Source organism: Lynx rufus, unplaced genomic scaffold (genome assembly GCF_022079265.1).
Source record: "Lynx rufus isolate CCGP_SWC_20201006 ecotype Redwood Valley unplaced genomic scaffold, mLynRuf1.p SCAF_6, whole genome shotgun sequence".
Taxonomy (NCBI): Eukaryota; Metazoa; Chordata; class Mammalia; order Carnivora; family Felidae; genus Lynx; species Lynx rufus.
Window position 1 is genome coordinate 16,048,575 of NW_025814878.1, and position 17,658 is coordinate 16,066,232.

The 17,658-nt window shown below is 42.1% G+C and overlaps 1 protein-coding gene across 1 annotated transcript in view; it reads right to left on the reverse strand.

Annotated features, from left to right (window-relative positions):
• Positions 1-7,135: 7,135 nt before the first annotated feature.
• STX11 (syntaxin 11) overlaps positions 7,136-17,658 on the reverse strand; it is a 37,446-nt gene continuing 26,923 nt past the window's right edge. Inside the window, 2 exon segments of the mRNA XM_047101361.1 lie at positions 7,136-8,791; positions 8,794-9,179. Of these exon segments, the coding sequence (XP_046957317.1) occupies positions 8,309-8,791; positions 8,794-9,174 (864 nt within the window). The 5' untranslated portion in view covers positions 9,175-9,179 and the 3' untranslated portion in view covers positions 7,136-8,308.

Sequence of the window (17,658 nt, forward strand, 5' to 3'; positions counted from 1 at the left end):
CTCAGCCCCGCAACCGCAGGCCTAGATCTGCGAGGTCGGCTTCAGCAAGGGCAGAGCGGGGGCCTTGCAGCCTGGCCGAGCTCTCGGATAAAAGGAAGGGTAGTTTAGGGTCATTGCAGTCTCTTCTCGCTCTTCAACTCTGCAGGGAAAGGAGAGGCTCACAGTTATTTCTCTCACAATGTACGCGTAGTTGAACATTTTTTGTACTGGATAAGCATTATAGATCCCTAAGGAGTCTGTATGTATGTCCCCTAAAATACTTACAATGGACTGAGCCATTTCAAGGTATCCTCATATATAGAGATTCAGTGGCTGAGGACAGTTCAGGGCTGATGACCAAAGCCATCACCCTGAAACAGCCTTCAATGACCAGGAATCAGGAACTAGGTATTTTGTTTCAATTACCCTATTAGAAACCACAGTGGAGAGGAAGGTGTACAGGTGAAACTCGAGCCAATACATTTTGTCACAAAATTTAAAAAATACTATTTGTTTTCTATGGCTGAAAGAATAAAAAGAAAATAATGCCTTCCAAAGAAAACTTACTTTTACAAGTTTCTTTGCATCCAGCCAGAATCTGTACCTTGAATAAGGCTCTGCCTCAAAATATTCAGTCCTGGCCACAGTTTGCCATCCATCCCGCTGCCTTCACTCCCTGTGACTCAGACCTTCATTCTCTCTCTGCGCAGCCCTTTCAGACTGACCATTATCTTGGATGATCTGCTTCCTCCCATGTAGTTTTTTTCCAATCCCATTGCCTCCCCCTCCCCACCAAGTCCTACCCCTACTCTGAGGACACTGCGCCTCCACGGTGGGCCCAGCACCTTGCTCCCAGCACTGTGGGCAGCGGGGACTAGATATTGGGCTTTATGCTATAAAATAAATGCAGTTTTTAAAAGTAGACACAAATTCATTCGTAACAGAAAGCAAATTCTGAATATTTCTATTTCTGCATTTAAACTACAAGCATTTGAATACCTATGAAGCCAGATACTATGCAAAACACTAAGATCAAAACACAAATAAGATGACATGGTCTGCTCTTAAAAATCAAAAAGCAGGGGCGCCTGGATGGCTCAGTTGGTTAAGCATCCAGCTCTTGGTTTCAGCTCAGGTCATGATCTCATGGTTCATGAGATCCAGTCCCACATTGGGCTCTGTGCTGACAGTGAGGAGCCTCCTTGGGAATTCTCTCTCTCCCTCTCTCTCTCTCTGCCCCTCTCTGGCTCACTCTCTCTCTCTTCTTCAAAATATATAAATAAACTTAAAAAAAAATCAAAAAGCAGTCTAGCAGAGGAAGCACAGGCTGCTTGGTGAAGAGAGGGACAACAGTGGCCAGAAGAATGCCCCTCTGTGAGCACACCAGCATAATGAGGGATGGGCGCTAAAAACCATCCATTTCTGCAGAGCCCCTCTGCCGCTCCATGACTAAGTACTGCAGGGACGCCGAGGCAGGCGTGATTTTCTCTGTTCCTCTCTAACACATTTCCCCATATAAAAGTTTCGCGTGTGTAATCCCTCCCTGGAGTCAGTTTCTCAGAGCATCACACTTACACAGGGGGCAAGTCCTGGGAAGTGGTCCAGGCAGAGAAACAGCCCGCAGGAACAGTCAGAGCTGGAGAAGAGAGTGGATATAATGAAGGGTGAGAAGGTGAGGCTAAAGAAGCAGCTGGGGCCTGAATGCTTATCCCAACAGCAAAGCACAACCATCAGAGAGTTTTAAGCAGACTAAGGACATGAACGGATGAATGCATAAACAAAAATGTGGTCTACGTAGACAATGGAGTATTATTCAGCCATGAAAAGGAAGGAAATTCTGGAACAGGCTACAACGTGGAGGAACCTTGAGGATGTTATGCTAGGAGAAACTATCCATTCACAAAAAGACAAATGAGGTATGTTGAGTGGTCAAACTCATAGAGACAGAAAGGAGAACCGTGGTTGCCAGGGGTTGAGGGAAAGGGAATGGGGATACGTTGTTTAACGGGTACAGAGTTTTAGTTTTGCAGGATGAGAAGAGTTCTGGAGATTAGATGCACAACAACATACGTATACTTCCCACTGCTGAAACTATCTACTTTAAAATGGTGAAAGTGGGGGCGCCTGGGTGGCGCAGTCGGTTAAGCGTCCGACTTCAGCCAGGTCACGATCTCGCGGTCCGTGAGTTCGAGCCCCGCGTCAGGCTCTGGGCTGATGGCTCAGAGCCTGGAGCCTGTTTCCGATGCTGTGTCTCCCTCTCTCTCTGCCCCTCCCCCGTTCATGCTCTGTCTCTCTCTGTCCCAAAAATAAATAAACGTTGAAAAAAAAATTTAAAAAAATAAAATAAAATAAAATGGTGAAAGTGGTAAATTTTGGGTTAGGGATATTTTGCCACAATTAAAAAAAAAAACCAACATAGTAATGACAAAAAGAGAGAGAGAGAGAGAGGAAAAAAAGAAAAAGAAAAAGCACTATGGCTATAGTGTACAGACTGGATTAGGAAGGCAAGACTGGAAGCTAGAGACCAGTTAGAAGCTGCTAAAGTAACTGAGGCAAGAGGGGACGGTTGTCTGATCTGGGCAAGTGCTGGTGTGCATAAGTGAAGTGTGTGGCTTCCAAGAGAGCCAAAGTGGGAGAGAGACAGGCCGCTGCAGCAAGGGTGCTGGCTTGGGCAGTGGGTAGAAAGTGATCGATGATGCCACCCGCTGCCTGCATGATAGGGTGAACAGGAAGAGGTGGGGGTCAGGGAGCGGGGAAGATGGCAGGATCCGTAGCATTAGAAGCTCCAGTCGGACATCTAACGGCTGATGTTTGCTAGGTGGATGGATGTACAGACTCAAGCCTCAGCTGAAAAGTCGGGGCTGGACATACAGATCTGTAAACCCCTAGCGCTTAGAAAGGTGGTATTTGAGACCCTCAGAGTGAAAGAAATAGCTCCGGGAATTTGGCCTTGGATGCAGACTCAGCAATGACAGCTGGGAAGGAGAGACACCCGTGAAGGAGACTAAAAAGGGAGAGCCAAAGGTAGAAGAAAAAATGCAGAGCCAGAAGGCCAAGAAAGAGCTTCTTTTACTAATGTTACGGAGATCAGTCAAGGAAAATGATTCTTCTCTTCATGCAGTTTGTACTTCTAGGCTGACATCGAAATGAACATGCACAGAGAAGCTTAGTAATATGAGAGTAAGAAATAGACCCTTGCAAATACGTAACTTTGTCAAATATTAGAGGACTGAATTCTTAGTTCCCACCTCTTAGAAAAAATAAAGTGTTAGTAATACTACTTCACAAGATTATCATGAAAAAAAAAGTAAACTGAAAGGTGTTATACTGATGGATATTATGTCTATCTGTTGTGGGATGGGACCACTTTTGAGCAAAGTGTGGTTGGATTCAGACTCGTGCCAGAAATGTACATAAGTTGAAGGTCAGGGGGAAAAAGTCAGCCAGGAAGGCTCGCAGACGAACAGCAGTCAGGTTGCGAAGTCAGAGCAAGCCGCTGAGCAGAAACTAGACGATCAGATAGGAATGCATGAATAGTGGAGAGTTAGGCAAGGTGTAAAACCCACACGCACAGTGGACAAAACAAGGAAACAGCGGGGGATTGAGTGTAGAACAGATATAAGGCACCATCTGTCTCCCAAGAACGCTTAGAAAACAAGCACTGCTCAGCCTCAGCCAGTGAGCTTTGTGGTAGGTGTGGATACTCCTTCTTTCCCTGCCTCCTTCCATAATACATTTATAGCGGCTTAGAAGAAATTCCCAAGTGTGACAGGATCTGTAGGAGATATCAGGAAAAGGGGACACATAACTGGACACCACACTGATGGAGGAGTGTAAAGATCCTGACATAGAAATTTAGAAACACATGCATTACATGTCTGTTCCTGTTAAATGGCTCTCAGCGCTCTCCCGTTTGGGATAGCAAAACTAAGCACATGCGAAGCACTGGGCCCATCTGAAAACGCAGAGATAAGGACATATCTAATTTTCATGCTCTGTTATTTGTATCCACTATAGAATATTATGAGATGCTTGGATGCAGAAGAAAGGATATGTCTAAAGAGTTGGCTATAAGGCCTTGAAAATGTATAGATACAGATTCGGAAAATTGAAAAAGGTCCAAGAAGTGGCTTAAAGATGCTTTTAATTAAAATGGGATATAAAAATACTTTCAAAATACCAACAATGAGAAAATGATGGTGTTGGGGAGTTGTTTCCTACTCCTCACTTTTCAAGATATCATTGGTTTTAAAGCATCGTATGTAGTCTCACCCAGATCATCAGGTCAGAAAGCTGTTTCTCACCAGTATACACGTAATCTTTACAACAAAAGCTTCTAGTGTATATCAGGACGTCACATCCATCCTTTATAACAAATGTTGGTAATAAAGGTGCTCAATAGTCATATGATGGTGAGGTTGCATTCCAGATCCTACTCATTTCCCATTTCTAATAGCCCCTTTGTATTAATTGCAAGGTCTTTAATTCTTGCTGTCAAAAGCAAGTTAACTGTTACTTTGATGGCAACTGGATGTTTCAAACCATCATCCTGACTACAAACGAGTGAACTGCATGCTGCACTTAGAGGCACCTTGCGTATTTCAAAGAGAGGTGTGGAAATATGTCTTATGGTGGAAAATAGAGTGGTGGGATTTATACATAAAATCCAAGACTACAGCTGCCCCTCTTTTATTATTTTTAACCTACACACAATCTTCAGTAGTTTCCTGTCAAGATAGAAACTTTACATTGTAAAGCTGGAAACATATGTGCATGTGACGTTCAACTATAAAGCACCGGGACTGCTTTTCAATAAGTATGAAGCACTGGTACAAGAACAGAGTTTTTTTTTTCAAGGCCATTACCTTGAAAGGCCATAAATTTCCTCCCATGATGTCACGGTGCAAACGCTTTTGAGTTATTGATCAGCTTTTAAAAAATTCAAACTTATGTTATCCTGGATACTAACACATCCTAGTGAGCATCTCTCCTATTTCTGGTATTTCTGGAGTTGTCACCACCTATAATCTGTGGCCATGACTGTAAGGTTTGTCATTTGGCTGGTAAGGAGGTGTCAGCGCATATGTTAAAATAGCTTTAGAAAAAGATTTCCACCTTCAGCCGCTGGAGGATCTGTTGCTCTTTGTGATTGGTTCTTTCATTTTATACATTAAATGGTGTGAGTGGATGAATATTAGCAGCTTTGCCACAAAGTTTTCTTCTTGCCCAAGGTCAGCATTCAGAGTTCACCAAGAGAGCATCATGGGATTGGGTAAAGCGAACTCTATGCACCTGTTGGTGGCACTGGAGCACCCTTTCCAAGGGAAAAGGCCAGCATTGCATACACTGTTGGGCATGGCAGTCAGAGCCACGAAGGGCTGCAGGGAAACAGGACAGGATGTGGGGAAAGCCAACAAATCCCTTCCCTTTAGTCTGTTGTGACCTGGCCTCCACAAGCGAACGCTTTCTGGGGCTTTCTGACTCACAGCTTGGGAAGATCAGGGGAAAGCACTTGCCACACTGAGCAGAGCAGCTGCTTCCTGCTTAACTGTTTTTCGAGTGGAACATCTACTACTTTTTCAGAAAGTGTTTCGATATAAGAAGGAATATAAATGCATTGTGAAAATGGTGTTTTGTTGTAGGAAAAAAAGCCCTAATATTCAAAAAAGATAGGTCTTAGTTTCTTTTTTTTTTAAATTTTTTTTTTCAACGTTTATTTATTTTTGGGACAGAGAGAGAGACAGAGCATGAACGGGGGAGGGCCAGAGAGAGAGGGAGACACAGAATGGGAAACAGGCTCCAGGCTCTGAGCCATCAGCCCAGAGCCCGACGCGGGGCTCGAACTCACGGACCGCGAGATCGTGACCTGGCTGAAGTCGGACGCTTAACCGACTGCGCCACCCAGGCGCCCCAGGTCTTAGTTTCTTTATTCCATTTTATTAAAGACTATCAACAGAAAAATACAAAGTTATTTCCCCTCAGAAGTGAAAAACTATTAATTTACTAAGTCAGTATCAGCTCTCCTAGTCTACCAGAAAGTTATATCATAACAATAATTAACATAAATAGAGTTTACTTTGTACAACAACTGTATGAAGTAGCTCCTATGATGTCCATTTTACAGATGAGGAAACTGAAGCACAAGGAGGTTACGTAATGTGCCCAAGTCTTAACAGCTAGTGTGCGACAGGGTCAGGATTTAAACTGAGCGAGTGGGGTCATGAATCAGTGCTCTTAACTACTATGTGATACTCAGAGAGTTACTAATAAGCAGGAAGAAAAATTCTTACCTTGTCATAAGCAACAGTTCACTAATCTCTTAGTATATGAAACTGTATTTTTTACCTAATTTTCCAATGTGAAATTTGGGGAATTAAAAAAGACACACAGCCTGCAAACTCGTTTACTTTTATGACTAGTTCTAGGCAAAGGAAATGCTTTATGGGTTTAAACAAGTCAAATTCATGAACTATTCTGTCTTGAGAAAACTAGCTGGCGGTTTGTATTCATAATATCGCGTCTTTACAATGAAAGACAGAGCAATGGAGCTGTGTGAAGACTTTTTTCCCTTAGGGAAAGGAAATTCAGTTAAAGGTGAAACATATCCCTGGGTGAGCTGAGAAAGAAAGTTGGAGGCATCTGAGAGGAACCCAGCGGAACTTGGTTTCCACAATTCTCGTATTTAACCACGAAATTAAAATTAGGCGCAGGGCTGGATTTTCACGGGCATCTGCAGGTTAGTCAGTGAGTTTCAAAGAGTTCACACACTCTTCTTTCTATTCCGTTAAAAATTTCACTGTCTGCAGGACCTGAGAGTTTTGGTTGCTGAGTAAACTTGCTCCTGTATTAAATAATGACGTAAAAACAGTTAAGAGTTGACTCTGAAGAGAAACAGGAAATATGGCAAATGTGGGTAAGGGCATTACAAAGTTTGCCAACAAAACCAAATTTCTAAAACATGACGATTTGCTAAGCTATTTTAAGTAACTCAGGAGAGAAAGCTAGACACCCACAAGCTAATTCTTTTTCATTTTGTCCCCTTTGAGTCAGAGTTCCAGCCAGATGTTGCAGCCTAATGCAGCCAATAGAAGAATTCTTAAGAATAATAATTGAAAAAGTAAGATTTAAACGGTCAAGGTACAAACACGCAAAGGGGTTATTATAATGTAATGTTTATTAAACTAAATTGAAAAAAAGATTATTTTATTTTAAGTTACTCCATTTCAGTACACAAAAGAAACGGTCCACAGTAAAACAAAAGTAATAGTTTCAAGAATGTTGTTTTATTATCTGTAGTTCTGTATGCATTTTAGCCTTTGATGCCTGTCTCTACCACCATAACCAACGCAGAGGGGTTCAAAAGAAAATTGTGACACAAACTAGACCACAGAGATGGGAGTCAGGTAAACTCAAGCAAGCAAACCAATACCAACGACCAGTAAAAGTGCTGCTCTGAATATTTATAGACCATATTTACAAAAGTCAAGTTAAACTAATTGGTCATTGTGTACACGCATTAATATTAGTCCTTTACATTTATATATTTATGTGTATTTGTATTATCAAGTAAAAAGATACGTTTTAAATTATTTATGAAAAATATATAAAATGTGAGTGATACATACTTCCATTTGAGTGCCTGTTCAAAACTCAGTGCTTAAAAATATCCAAAATATATCCTGACAGGAGATATTAAAAGTGAAAAACGTAAGGAAATAATGAGTGTTAAATATGATTTTAATAAGTAGGGAAGGTGGACAGAAAGAAGATACACATCTAGGCAGGAACCACACAGGATAAACCAGACGAAGAATCAGAAATGAAAGATGTACGGTTTTCCCCAAGATTGATGTCCTGTGAAACTGGACAGAACCAAGGGACTTTCAGGATAAGGTAAATGAATTTTAAGTTTCGACAATGAGTTCATGCCATCACCAGCCGCATCACCAGCCGATGCAGAACCGACTTCCTCCTAGAGTTTCATTAGGAAGCGTTCGTGCCTTGGACATTTAGCCTACACGGTAAGCTGCAACGTCAGTTCCTTATTTGGCTTCCGTTAAGAGGAAAAGCGTGCCATGTGCCATATAATGACCTCACCCAACTTCAGTAGGGATCTGCTTTACTGAAGAAACACTGGATGGCATCAGCCATCCTCCCAAACACAAGCTGGGCTGGAATTCTCGCACCTCAAGATTTTTTCTTCCTCTGAGGACAGAGGTCCAGAAGGATTGGGGCAACTCACTCCGGTGCAGAGGGCCCCCAAATCTCCCCCAGTGTGCTTCCCAGCCATTTCGGTCCGTGGTGTGGTGTGGTGGCCGGGGCCGACCTGCTAGTTGAGGCAGGGGCAGCAGAAGCAGCAGACGGTCCGGCAGGGCTTTTTCTTCGTGTGCTGCACGGCCTTGCGCACCTGCACCTTGGCCTGGCCGGTGTAGTCGACGGTCTTCTGCACGTTGAGCTCGATGACGTTCAGCGTGTCGGCCTGCTCTTCCACCAGCACCGCCATCTGCAAGAAGAGCTCGTGCACGTCGCGGATGCGGCCCTCCAGCCGCAGCAGCTCGCGGTGGCGGCTCTCGATCTCGTTGAGGGCCGCCCGCGCGCCCTTCACGTCGGCCAGCAAGTTCTCGGAGAACACGTCCCACTTGCCCTGCTCGAACATGTCCTCGATCTGGTCGCCGGAGACGTCCTTGCCCATGATCTCCAGCTGGCGCTGGATGCGGATCTTGCAGTTGTCGCGCTGCTTCATCTCGGCCTGGTTGTACTCGTACATGGCGCGCTGGAAGGTGCGCATGAGGGCGCTGTACTGCGCGCGCGCGCGATGCGCGCCACCGCCGAGTGCGCGCCGTGCTGGGCCTCGGCCTCCTCGCTCAGTGCCTTCATCGCGCACAGCTTGCGGTGGATGTTCTCGCCCCGCGCCTTGATGTCCTTGGCGATCGTGTTGGTGTCCCGCTTGATGCTGCTGAGGCGCCGCATGGACGTGAGGAAGCGGGCGTTCTGCTTCCCCAGCCGCTTCACGTCGGTCATCAGCTGCTGGTTTTCATCCTGAAGGTCCTGGATGTTTCCGTACAAGGACTGCAGGATGTGGTCCGTCTCGAACACGATGTCCTCATGGGGCGGGTCAAATTCGTCGTCCCCGTCTGGGAACTGCTGGTCATAGTTCTTGGTTACCTCCAGAAGTTCGGCCAGCCGGTCCTTCATTTTGCCTGCAAGTAGAGACTGGGGTTAAATTCCTCCAGAGGAGTCCAATATTTGCATCGAGAGAACTGAAGCTTAAAATAAAGAAATGTTGTGCACAGCACTTCCAATTCTTTATCGCTGGGTGTAGGTAACTAACACACTAAAGGAGCTAAATATTCTCTGACATGTTGCTTACAAGTAAAGGACTAATATGACAGAGAGGCATGAACACAGTCATACTTTATAGCCCATAAAGCATGTGCAGTTCATTATTACAGGTGCCCAGAACTCAATCAGCAATTTACAATTTTAGATTGCATTGAGAACCAATCACTTTTTCTTGCTTTATGTTTTCCAATAATTGCAAATCAAAACAGACAGAGAATAAGGAAAAATAAGAAGAAAAGATTTGGAAGGATAAAAATGTTTAAATAAGGACAATCAAGGTTACTTACAAGGCTGTGGGGCTAGCTCTAAGTGCCCTCTGGTTTTTTGTTTGTTTGATGTTTGTTTGTTGCCTTTTTCAGCACCAGTAAGCATCCCCAATCCCATACATCATGACAATTCTTAAAACAGTTACCATATAAATCATGACTTAAATTTTTTTCTCTTAAAAATGTTATAAAAGTAAAACATACTTGAGTAAAACAACAAAATAAAGACTAAAATCTAATAAGGCAGTACAGAATTTGAGAGTTGAAATTCCCTTGCTCCTCTGTTCGTTGATACATACTTCAGTTTGAGTGTTTGGGAGGAAAAAATCTGAGAATATATTCTGATGGAAGACATTAAAAGTGAAGAGATAAGGAAGCAGTTAAGTGTTTAATGTAAGTTTAATAAGTAGAGGGGCGCCTGGGTGGCGCAGTCGGTTAAGCATCCGACTTCAGCCACGTCACGATCTCGCGGTCTGTGAGTTCGAGCCCCGCGTCGGGCTCTGGGCTGATGGCTCGGAGCCTGGAGCCTGTTTCCGATTCTGTGTCTCCCTCTCTCTCTGCCCCTCGCCCATTCATGCTCTGTCTCTCTCTGTCCCAAAAATAAATAAAAACGTTGAAAAAAAATTTTTTTAAATAAGTAGAGAGGTGAGCAGAAAGACGACACACATCTAGACAGCAATCACATAGCGTAACCAGATGAAGAGTCAGAAATGAAAGACATTCAGCTTTCCCCAAGGTCCTTAGTGGTTAAGCGTCATTAACACAACTATTTAAAATTTTTTTATATGGGAAATTTCAATCATACATAACCCTCGTAGCAATAATATAACACACTCCCATTTAACGATCACACAGTAGCAATATTTGCCACTTTAAATGGCTTTTTGAAACAAGTCAGCAGCTCAAGCAGAATTTCCATGTTTTCATAGGGTGGTTCTGATTATTTTTCTACTTAGCAAGTTAAAATAATGTTCTCTATGTCCACATTTTTTTCCAGGAAGTGAAAAATTTTAATTTTTAGTCGCATGTATATATGCCAAAATAATGAACATTTTCCCCTCATGAACAAGATTTTGTGGCTACAAAGATTCTTTCTGCTGTATAATCTGCAGAAAAGAAGGAAAACATAGTAGCATGTAATGTATACTCCATCTCTGAGGCATCTTGATCTCAAATTAAAAGCTTCTCCCAAATTGAAGTAATTAATTTTATTTCGCCATGGAATGCTGACAAGTTGGATTTAGTGATAAATGGGAAATGGGTGAAATATTAACCGTAGCCTCTCATCTTCCATAAGCATTATTTACACAAATAAAGCAGAAGTTTTATTCCAAGATGGTGATTTTTAAAAATTTTTTTTTAACGTTTATTTATTTTTGAGACAGAGACAGAGCATGAACGGGGGAGGGGCAGAGACAGGGAGGCACAGAATCGGAAGCAGGCCCCAGGCTCCGAGCCATCAGCCCAGTGCCCAACGTGGGGCTCGAGATCGTGACCTGAGCCGAAGTCGGACGCTCAACCGACTGAGCCACCCAGGCGCCCCTAAGATGGTGATCTTTAATATAACAAATTATCCTGCTTAACATGCCATTTCTGCTATCTGGTGACAAAAGTCAATACCCGATCTCCCCAGTGATAGGGGAGACTCTTCCAGAGGCAGGACTGAGGGGCAGAAAAAAGACCTAGGCTGAACCAAAACGATGCCATCCCATAGTTTGAATTTCCTAATATCCAGATATTTCCTCACTTTGAACAAAATTTAAAAACAAACCACAAATTGGGGGAAATTGTAATAGATGGCAGGTAATGGGTTAACCTACTTAATACATTAAAACCTTCTGCCATAACCAAACAAAACCAAACCACTTGCCCAGACAAAGAAAATGAAAAGGCAACTCCTACACGAAGAAATATAAATGCTCGAGAACATAAGAGGCGCTGATATGTATCAGGTGCTTACTGTAATGCCAAGTGCTTTCTAGGCACTTGTCACATGATACTCTCTTCACTCTTCATACAGACTCCATGAACTAAGTGTTTTCATTATCAGAGATGGTAAGTGAGCGCAGGGAGATTAAGGAACCTACCCTTGGGTGCCAGGAAGTGAACAGCTGGGCCCCAGAGCAGTCCCACTTAACCACTACATGAAACTTCTTCAGGAAATATATAAAAGTGAATCAGGACGGACTTTACTACTAAACAAGGAAATGCAAATTAAACCACTGAGATTTTTTTCCCCACCAAGTTGGCAGGATTTAAAAAAAAAAAAAAAAGATGATGATGTTTAAAAATTGGTGAGGATTCTGGGAACTCTGAAAAAATGCTGGTAGGAGAGAAAATTGATAGAATCTTTCTGGAGGGGAGGTTAGCAATTGTATCAAAAGCTTTTAAAATGTGTATTTGTTTTGTCACATATACATTTATTCTAAGGATACATGCAAGAGTGTGTGAAGCTCATTGCTGCAAGTATCTCCCTCACCATGCAGTGTTTACAGAAATTCAGAAATATTTTAAATGTGTAAAAATGAGCTATTGGCTGATAAACGACGGCAGTTCAGGAGGCTGTCTAACAGTATGGGAGTGTAAATACCATCTCAGGTAGACAAGGTAGGTAAAGGGAAGAGCCTGTGCACAACCACACACACATCCTGAAACAAAGACTTAAGTAATATATGTCAAAATGTTAATAGTTGTCTTCTTTGAATTGTGGCATCATGAAAGATTTTAATCACTCCCTTGTGCTTTTCTGTGTTTTCCAAAATTTTTACGATGCCCGTGTAGATTTTATAATTAAATAAAATCCCACAAGACTATAAATATTATTTGCTTGAAGGATTAATTCCTTAAGGTCCTTCTTTAAGACACATGCATTGCAATCAGTTAACACCTGATGTGACCTGGGAAAAGTGCTTCAGCTAGAAGGTGTGGAGTTAAGATGTATCTATCTGCTTAAGTTAGTATCTAATACAGTCTACTATGCAACAGGTGGACAGTACAGATGAATTTTGATGACCAAGGTAATAATAGGTGTCATCCTTGCTTTCTGGCCAAAAATTGGTTGGCACTACTGTAGAAGGTAATTGGGTGGTTAAGGTAAAGCAACACACACCACAACATCAGGAATCTGTTTGTTGGTTTCCCACTAGTCCTAGACAGGTCCCATGCTCTGTATTACTACCCTAAAGCCAGTAAAAAGCTACTGGGGGGGAATCATCTCATTCCTAATATGAAGAGAAAAACACACTTTGATCACACAGAAAATGGCCTTGGAGGAAGATGTTTAGAGGTAGTCATTCCTTCTCAAGACCTCAAAACCATAAAGGCATGGATTCTAAATCAAGTGAAGGCCTAAGTTCATCTGAACGCTCAAGTCCATAATCAGGTAAGGAGACAGAAAGAAACAGCGTGGACAATTAAAGATTCTCTATGGGGGTGTAGACAAGAAGGTGGTCTTTACCTTGCCTTCCTGCCCACCTGGCCTGACCCAACCCACCCCAGATGAGTTACTCCCACTGACCCAGAGGTCTTCTGCCAGGGAGCAGCATTAGGAAAACTACAAGGAAGTCAACCAAAATCCTAGCAGAGAACACAAGCAGTAACCTGTTTGACATTGGCCATAGCAACTTCTTATTAGATATGACTCCTGAGGCAGAGAAACTAAAGCAACAATTACCTATTGGGACTTCATAAAAATAAAAATCTTCTGCACAGCAAAGGAAAGAAACAACGAAACTAGAAGGCAACCTTTGGAAGGAGAGAAGATATTTGGAAATGACATATCCGGTAAAGGGTTAGTATCCAAAGCATACAAAGAACTTATAAAACTGAACACCCAAAAAGCAAATAACCCAGTTTAAAATAGGAAGAAGATATGAATAGACATCTTTCCAAAGAAGACATACAGATGGTTAATAGACACAAAGAAAGATGCTAATCACTCATCATTAGGGAAATACAAATGAAAACTACAATGAGATATCACCTCACACTAGTCAGAATGGCTAAAAGCAACAACACAGGACACAACAGGTATCGGTGGGGATGCAGAGAAAGGGGAACCCTTTTACACTGTTGGTGGGAATGCAAACTGGTGTAGTCGCTCTGGAAAACAGTATGGAGGTGCCCGAAAAAAGTTAAAAATAGAACTACCCTATGATCCAGCAATCGCACTACTAGGTATTTACCCAAAGAATGCAAAAATGCTGATTTGAAGGCATACATGTACCCAAATGTTTATAGCAGCACAATCAACAATAGCCAAATTATGGAAAGAGCCCACGTATCCATCGACTGGTGAATGGATAAAAAAGATGTGGCCTATGTACACAGTGGAGTATTACTCAGCCATCAAAAAGAATGAAATCTTGCCTTTTGCAACAACGTGAATGGAGCTAGAGAGTATTATGCTAAGCAAAACAAGTCAGAGAAAAGCAAATATCATGTTATTTCCCTCATATGTGAAATTTAAGAAACAAAATAGATGAACATGGGGTGGGCGGAAAGAGAGAGGCAAACCAGGAAACGGCTTCTTAACGATAGACAACAGAGGGTTGGAGGGAAGGTGGGCAGGGGGATGGGTAAAACAGGTGATGGGTATTAAGGAGGGCACTTGTGATGAGCAGTGGGTGGCAAACATAAGTGATGAATCACTAAATTCTACACCTGAAACTAATATTACACTGAGTATGTTAACTGACTCGAATTTAAATAAAAACTTGGAAAAATTAAAAAGAAAAAAGAAATTTAAAAAACACAAAAATACGGGGCACCTTGGTGGCTCAGTCAGTTGAGCATCCGACTCTGGCCCAGGCCATGATTTCACGATTAGTGAGTTCAAGCCCCACATGGGGCTCTCTGCTGTCAGCACAGAACCCACTTCGGACCCTCTGTCCCCCTCTCTCTCTGCCCCTTCCCCACTCATATGCTTCCTCTCTCTCTCTCTCAAAACTAATAAATAAAAAAAATGTATTAGAAAAAAACAAAAATAGAAAAAAAATGTCAACCAAGAAGCTATTTCTAAGACTGTCCCCCAAAAGGTTAAAATGTATTCCTTGCTGTAGTCACACCAAAATATAGAAGCAGGTACAGAAAGAACTTCAAACTGACCTACACATCCAGTGGCTTGATTCTGTACTGTGAGATCCTAAAAATGAAACTAGGGAAAACAAGAAGGGAAAATCAAACAATTCTATTGACTGTCCTATCTCACTGTGACGAAGAATAACGTAATAAATTTTAGTAAACTGTATTCATAAAGTTGCTAAAATAATGCTAAAATGTGCTTTGATTCACAAAGAGATGAAGAATTCAAAAGAAATTTTATGACCAACTACCAGAAATCTGCTTATGTCTTCTAATTTTTTCAGGCATGCATATCATCTGTCTGGAGAACAAGATCCCACAGGGAAGGAAGGGGAAGTTTCCTAAGCCTTCTTTCATTGGGCAATTAGACAGAACTTATGTACAAAAATATATAGGAACAGAGAAGTGGTGGTAGCTCAGTAGTTCTCACACTTTAGGAAGCGATAGACTCTTCTGGAGAGCCGCAAACAGTACAGATGCGTGGTCCCCTGGAGTTTCTGACTCAGTACACTTAGGGTGATCTCCAGGCGATGCCAGTGCACACCCAAACTTGTGACCCATTCCATAGATAATTATCATGGCAGTTTTTTATTCATGAATATAATGCAGTTCTGGACAACTTATAATAGCAGGTTGGGGGCAATCTTGAACAAACTCAATAGGGAAAGATTCAGAAAGACAGGAAATGAAAGATTAAGAAGGTAGGTCTCTGCATACCTCCGAAGGTCAATGAGTGGGGGGTATAATACATACATAGTCTGTATACTCGATGCTACAAAGACAACTATGAAAGTTCCTACTTGCCTGTAAGGGAACCATTGTCAACACAACACATGGTCATATTTCTGTAAACACAACATGGTTATATTTCTGATCATAAAAGAAAAACTTTATGCCTACTTATTCTAAGGGGAACAAGAACAAACCCGTTCATACATGGTTACAGCTAAATTGTATAACCCACCCAAATTCACATATTGAAGCCCTAACCCCAGCACCTCAGAATGCAATTGTATTTGGAGATAAGAACTTTAAAGAGGGAGTCAATTTAAAAGGGCTCTTATAGGGGTGCCTGGGTGGCTCAGTCGGTGTCTGACTTCGGCTCAAGTCCTGATCTCAGGACTATACACAGTTTGTAGGTTCAAGCCCCACATTGGGCTCTGTGCTGACAGCTCGGAGCCCGGACCTGCTCTGGATTCTGTGCCTCCCTCTCTCTTTGCCCTTCCCCTGCTTGTGCTCTATCTCTCTCTCTCAAAAATAAATAAACATTAAAAAAAAATTTTTAAGGTCTTTATATAATCTATACATTATACATTAAGCAATACATACATTAAACAAATTTCGCCTATTACCAGAAAACAAAACCTTTCTTTGTTTCACAGCAATATGTTAAAGTATCTTTGCAAGCAGTGAGAAACTTCAGACATGGGGATACACAATTCCACGCAGGGCAATGTACCAACCATGTGAGGTTTATTATGAAACTCAACTTGTAGATTTCAGGAGGGGAACAAACCCAAAAGCACAGAAGGGCCGTCCTTTCTGTATTTATGACAAAGAAATGTTTTAGAGACTTTATTTCTCTTTACTTGAGTTCAGAAAGTTTAGGATTCTTGTTTCAATAGGAACTAAATAAAACACATTTAGAGAGAGAGAGACATACGCACACATAGGCTTTGTATACAGTTATAGCTATTAATGAAACTAAAAAGATCCTGCCCCAAGATAGATGTTCCAAATGAGGACTTTTGAGTAATGACTCCTTACTGCAATAATGAAGTGCCCGTGGTCTTATTTTCAGATTGTACAATCTATAGTTCCTAAGTCCTGGGTTTAGAGCAATTTTTTAAGTCTTGTAAACATAAAGTGATGATTACAAATCAGAATGTGTCTTTATGCCTAGGCCCACCACTGGTCCATATGGCACCTTCATGAACCTTTGCGCAGGGACCATATGACATCCTCGTGAATGCTAGAAGAGTGCCCCCTTCTCTGAGTGATGCAGCCCTACACCAGGGCACAGCATCTGGCAAACTGAGCATGGGATGGATTTCTAGTCTCTCTCTGTGGCGAATCATCTGGGTATGGGGTGCAGTCTGCACAGCCCTGTATGGTTGCCTTGAACACTCCTTTCTTGGCCACCTTGTCCAGTCCCTCCTATCCAAGCGGCACCACAGACATCTGGTGGGGCCAGGAGTCCCATAGGTCCTATGTCACAGTAAGTTAGCAGTCACCTTTCCGGACACACCATAGGAACACAACCCTTAACCAGCAACAAGTGTACTTTCCCAAACAGGTGGATTCAGATCCACAAATAATTTCACTCAAATGAGTAAAACCTGGTATTCTGCTCTGTTTCCTGATTTAAAAAAAATGGCACATCTAAGAGGTAAAGATCATTCTTTGAACTTCTGAAAATTATAGGCTAAAATAGAAAGAGTTCCTAAAAGGTCTTATCTTTTTGCTGCTGCTCTAAAAAAGTTGCGTTGGATCCAAAGTGCATTGGCAAGAACACAACTGTTTAATTTCTTGGGGTTCACTCAAAGCACAATTTCAGAGTCTGAGGAGTGGGAGTCAAGATGGATTACAATTATAAAACTCTGAGGCTAGAAGAAATAATAATAAATGTCGTGTTTCCTCTCTAAAGCAAAGCCAAGAGTTTTTCCAAAGCATTTTGGGAGAACCTAATCTAAAAGAGCAGATAGTCTCTACTTTTCAATCACTCTACTCATTTGATGCTCCCTGAAATCTTTGCTTTTCAGTTCCCTCAATCATACTTTTTGGCCAGTGTCTGAAGCGAGGGCAGTCTGATACGCATGGTCAATAAACAGCCAGTGGGGATTTTACTTACAGCAATATGCTTTTGAATGCATTCTGCAGATACACACTGTACATCAAAGCAGCCACTCCTGTATTCAAACCTGCATCTGCATTCTGCTCTATGGCTAACATTTATCAGGTATTTGTAGAGTGCCCAACACAGCATCAA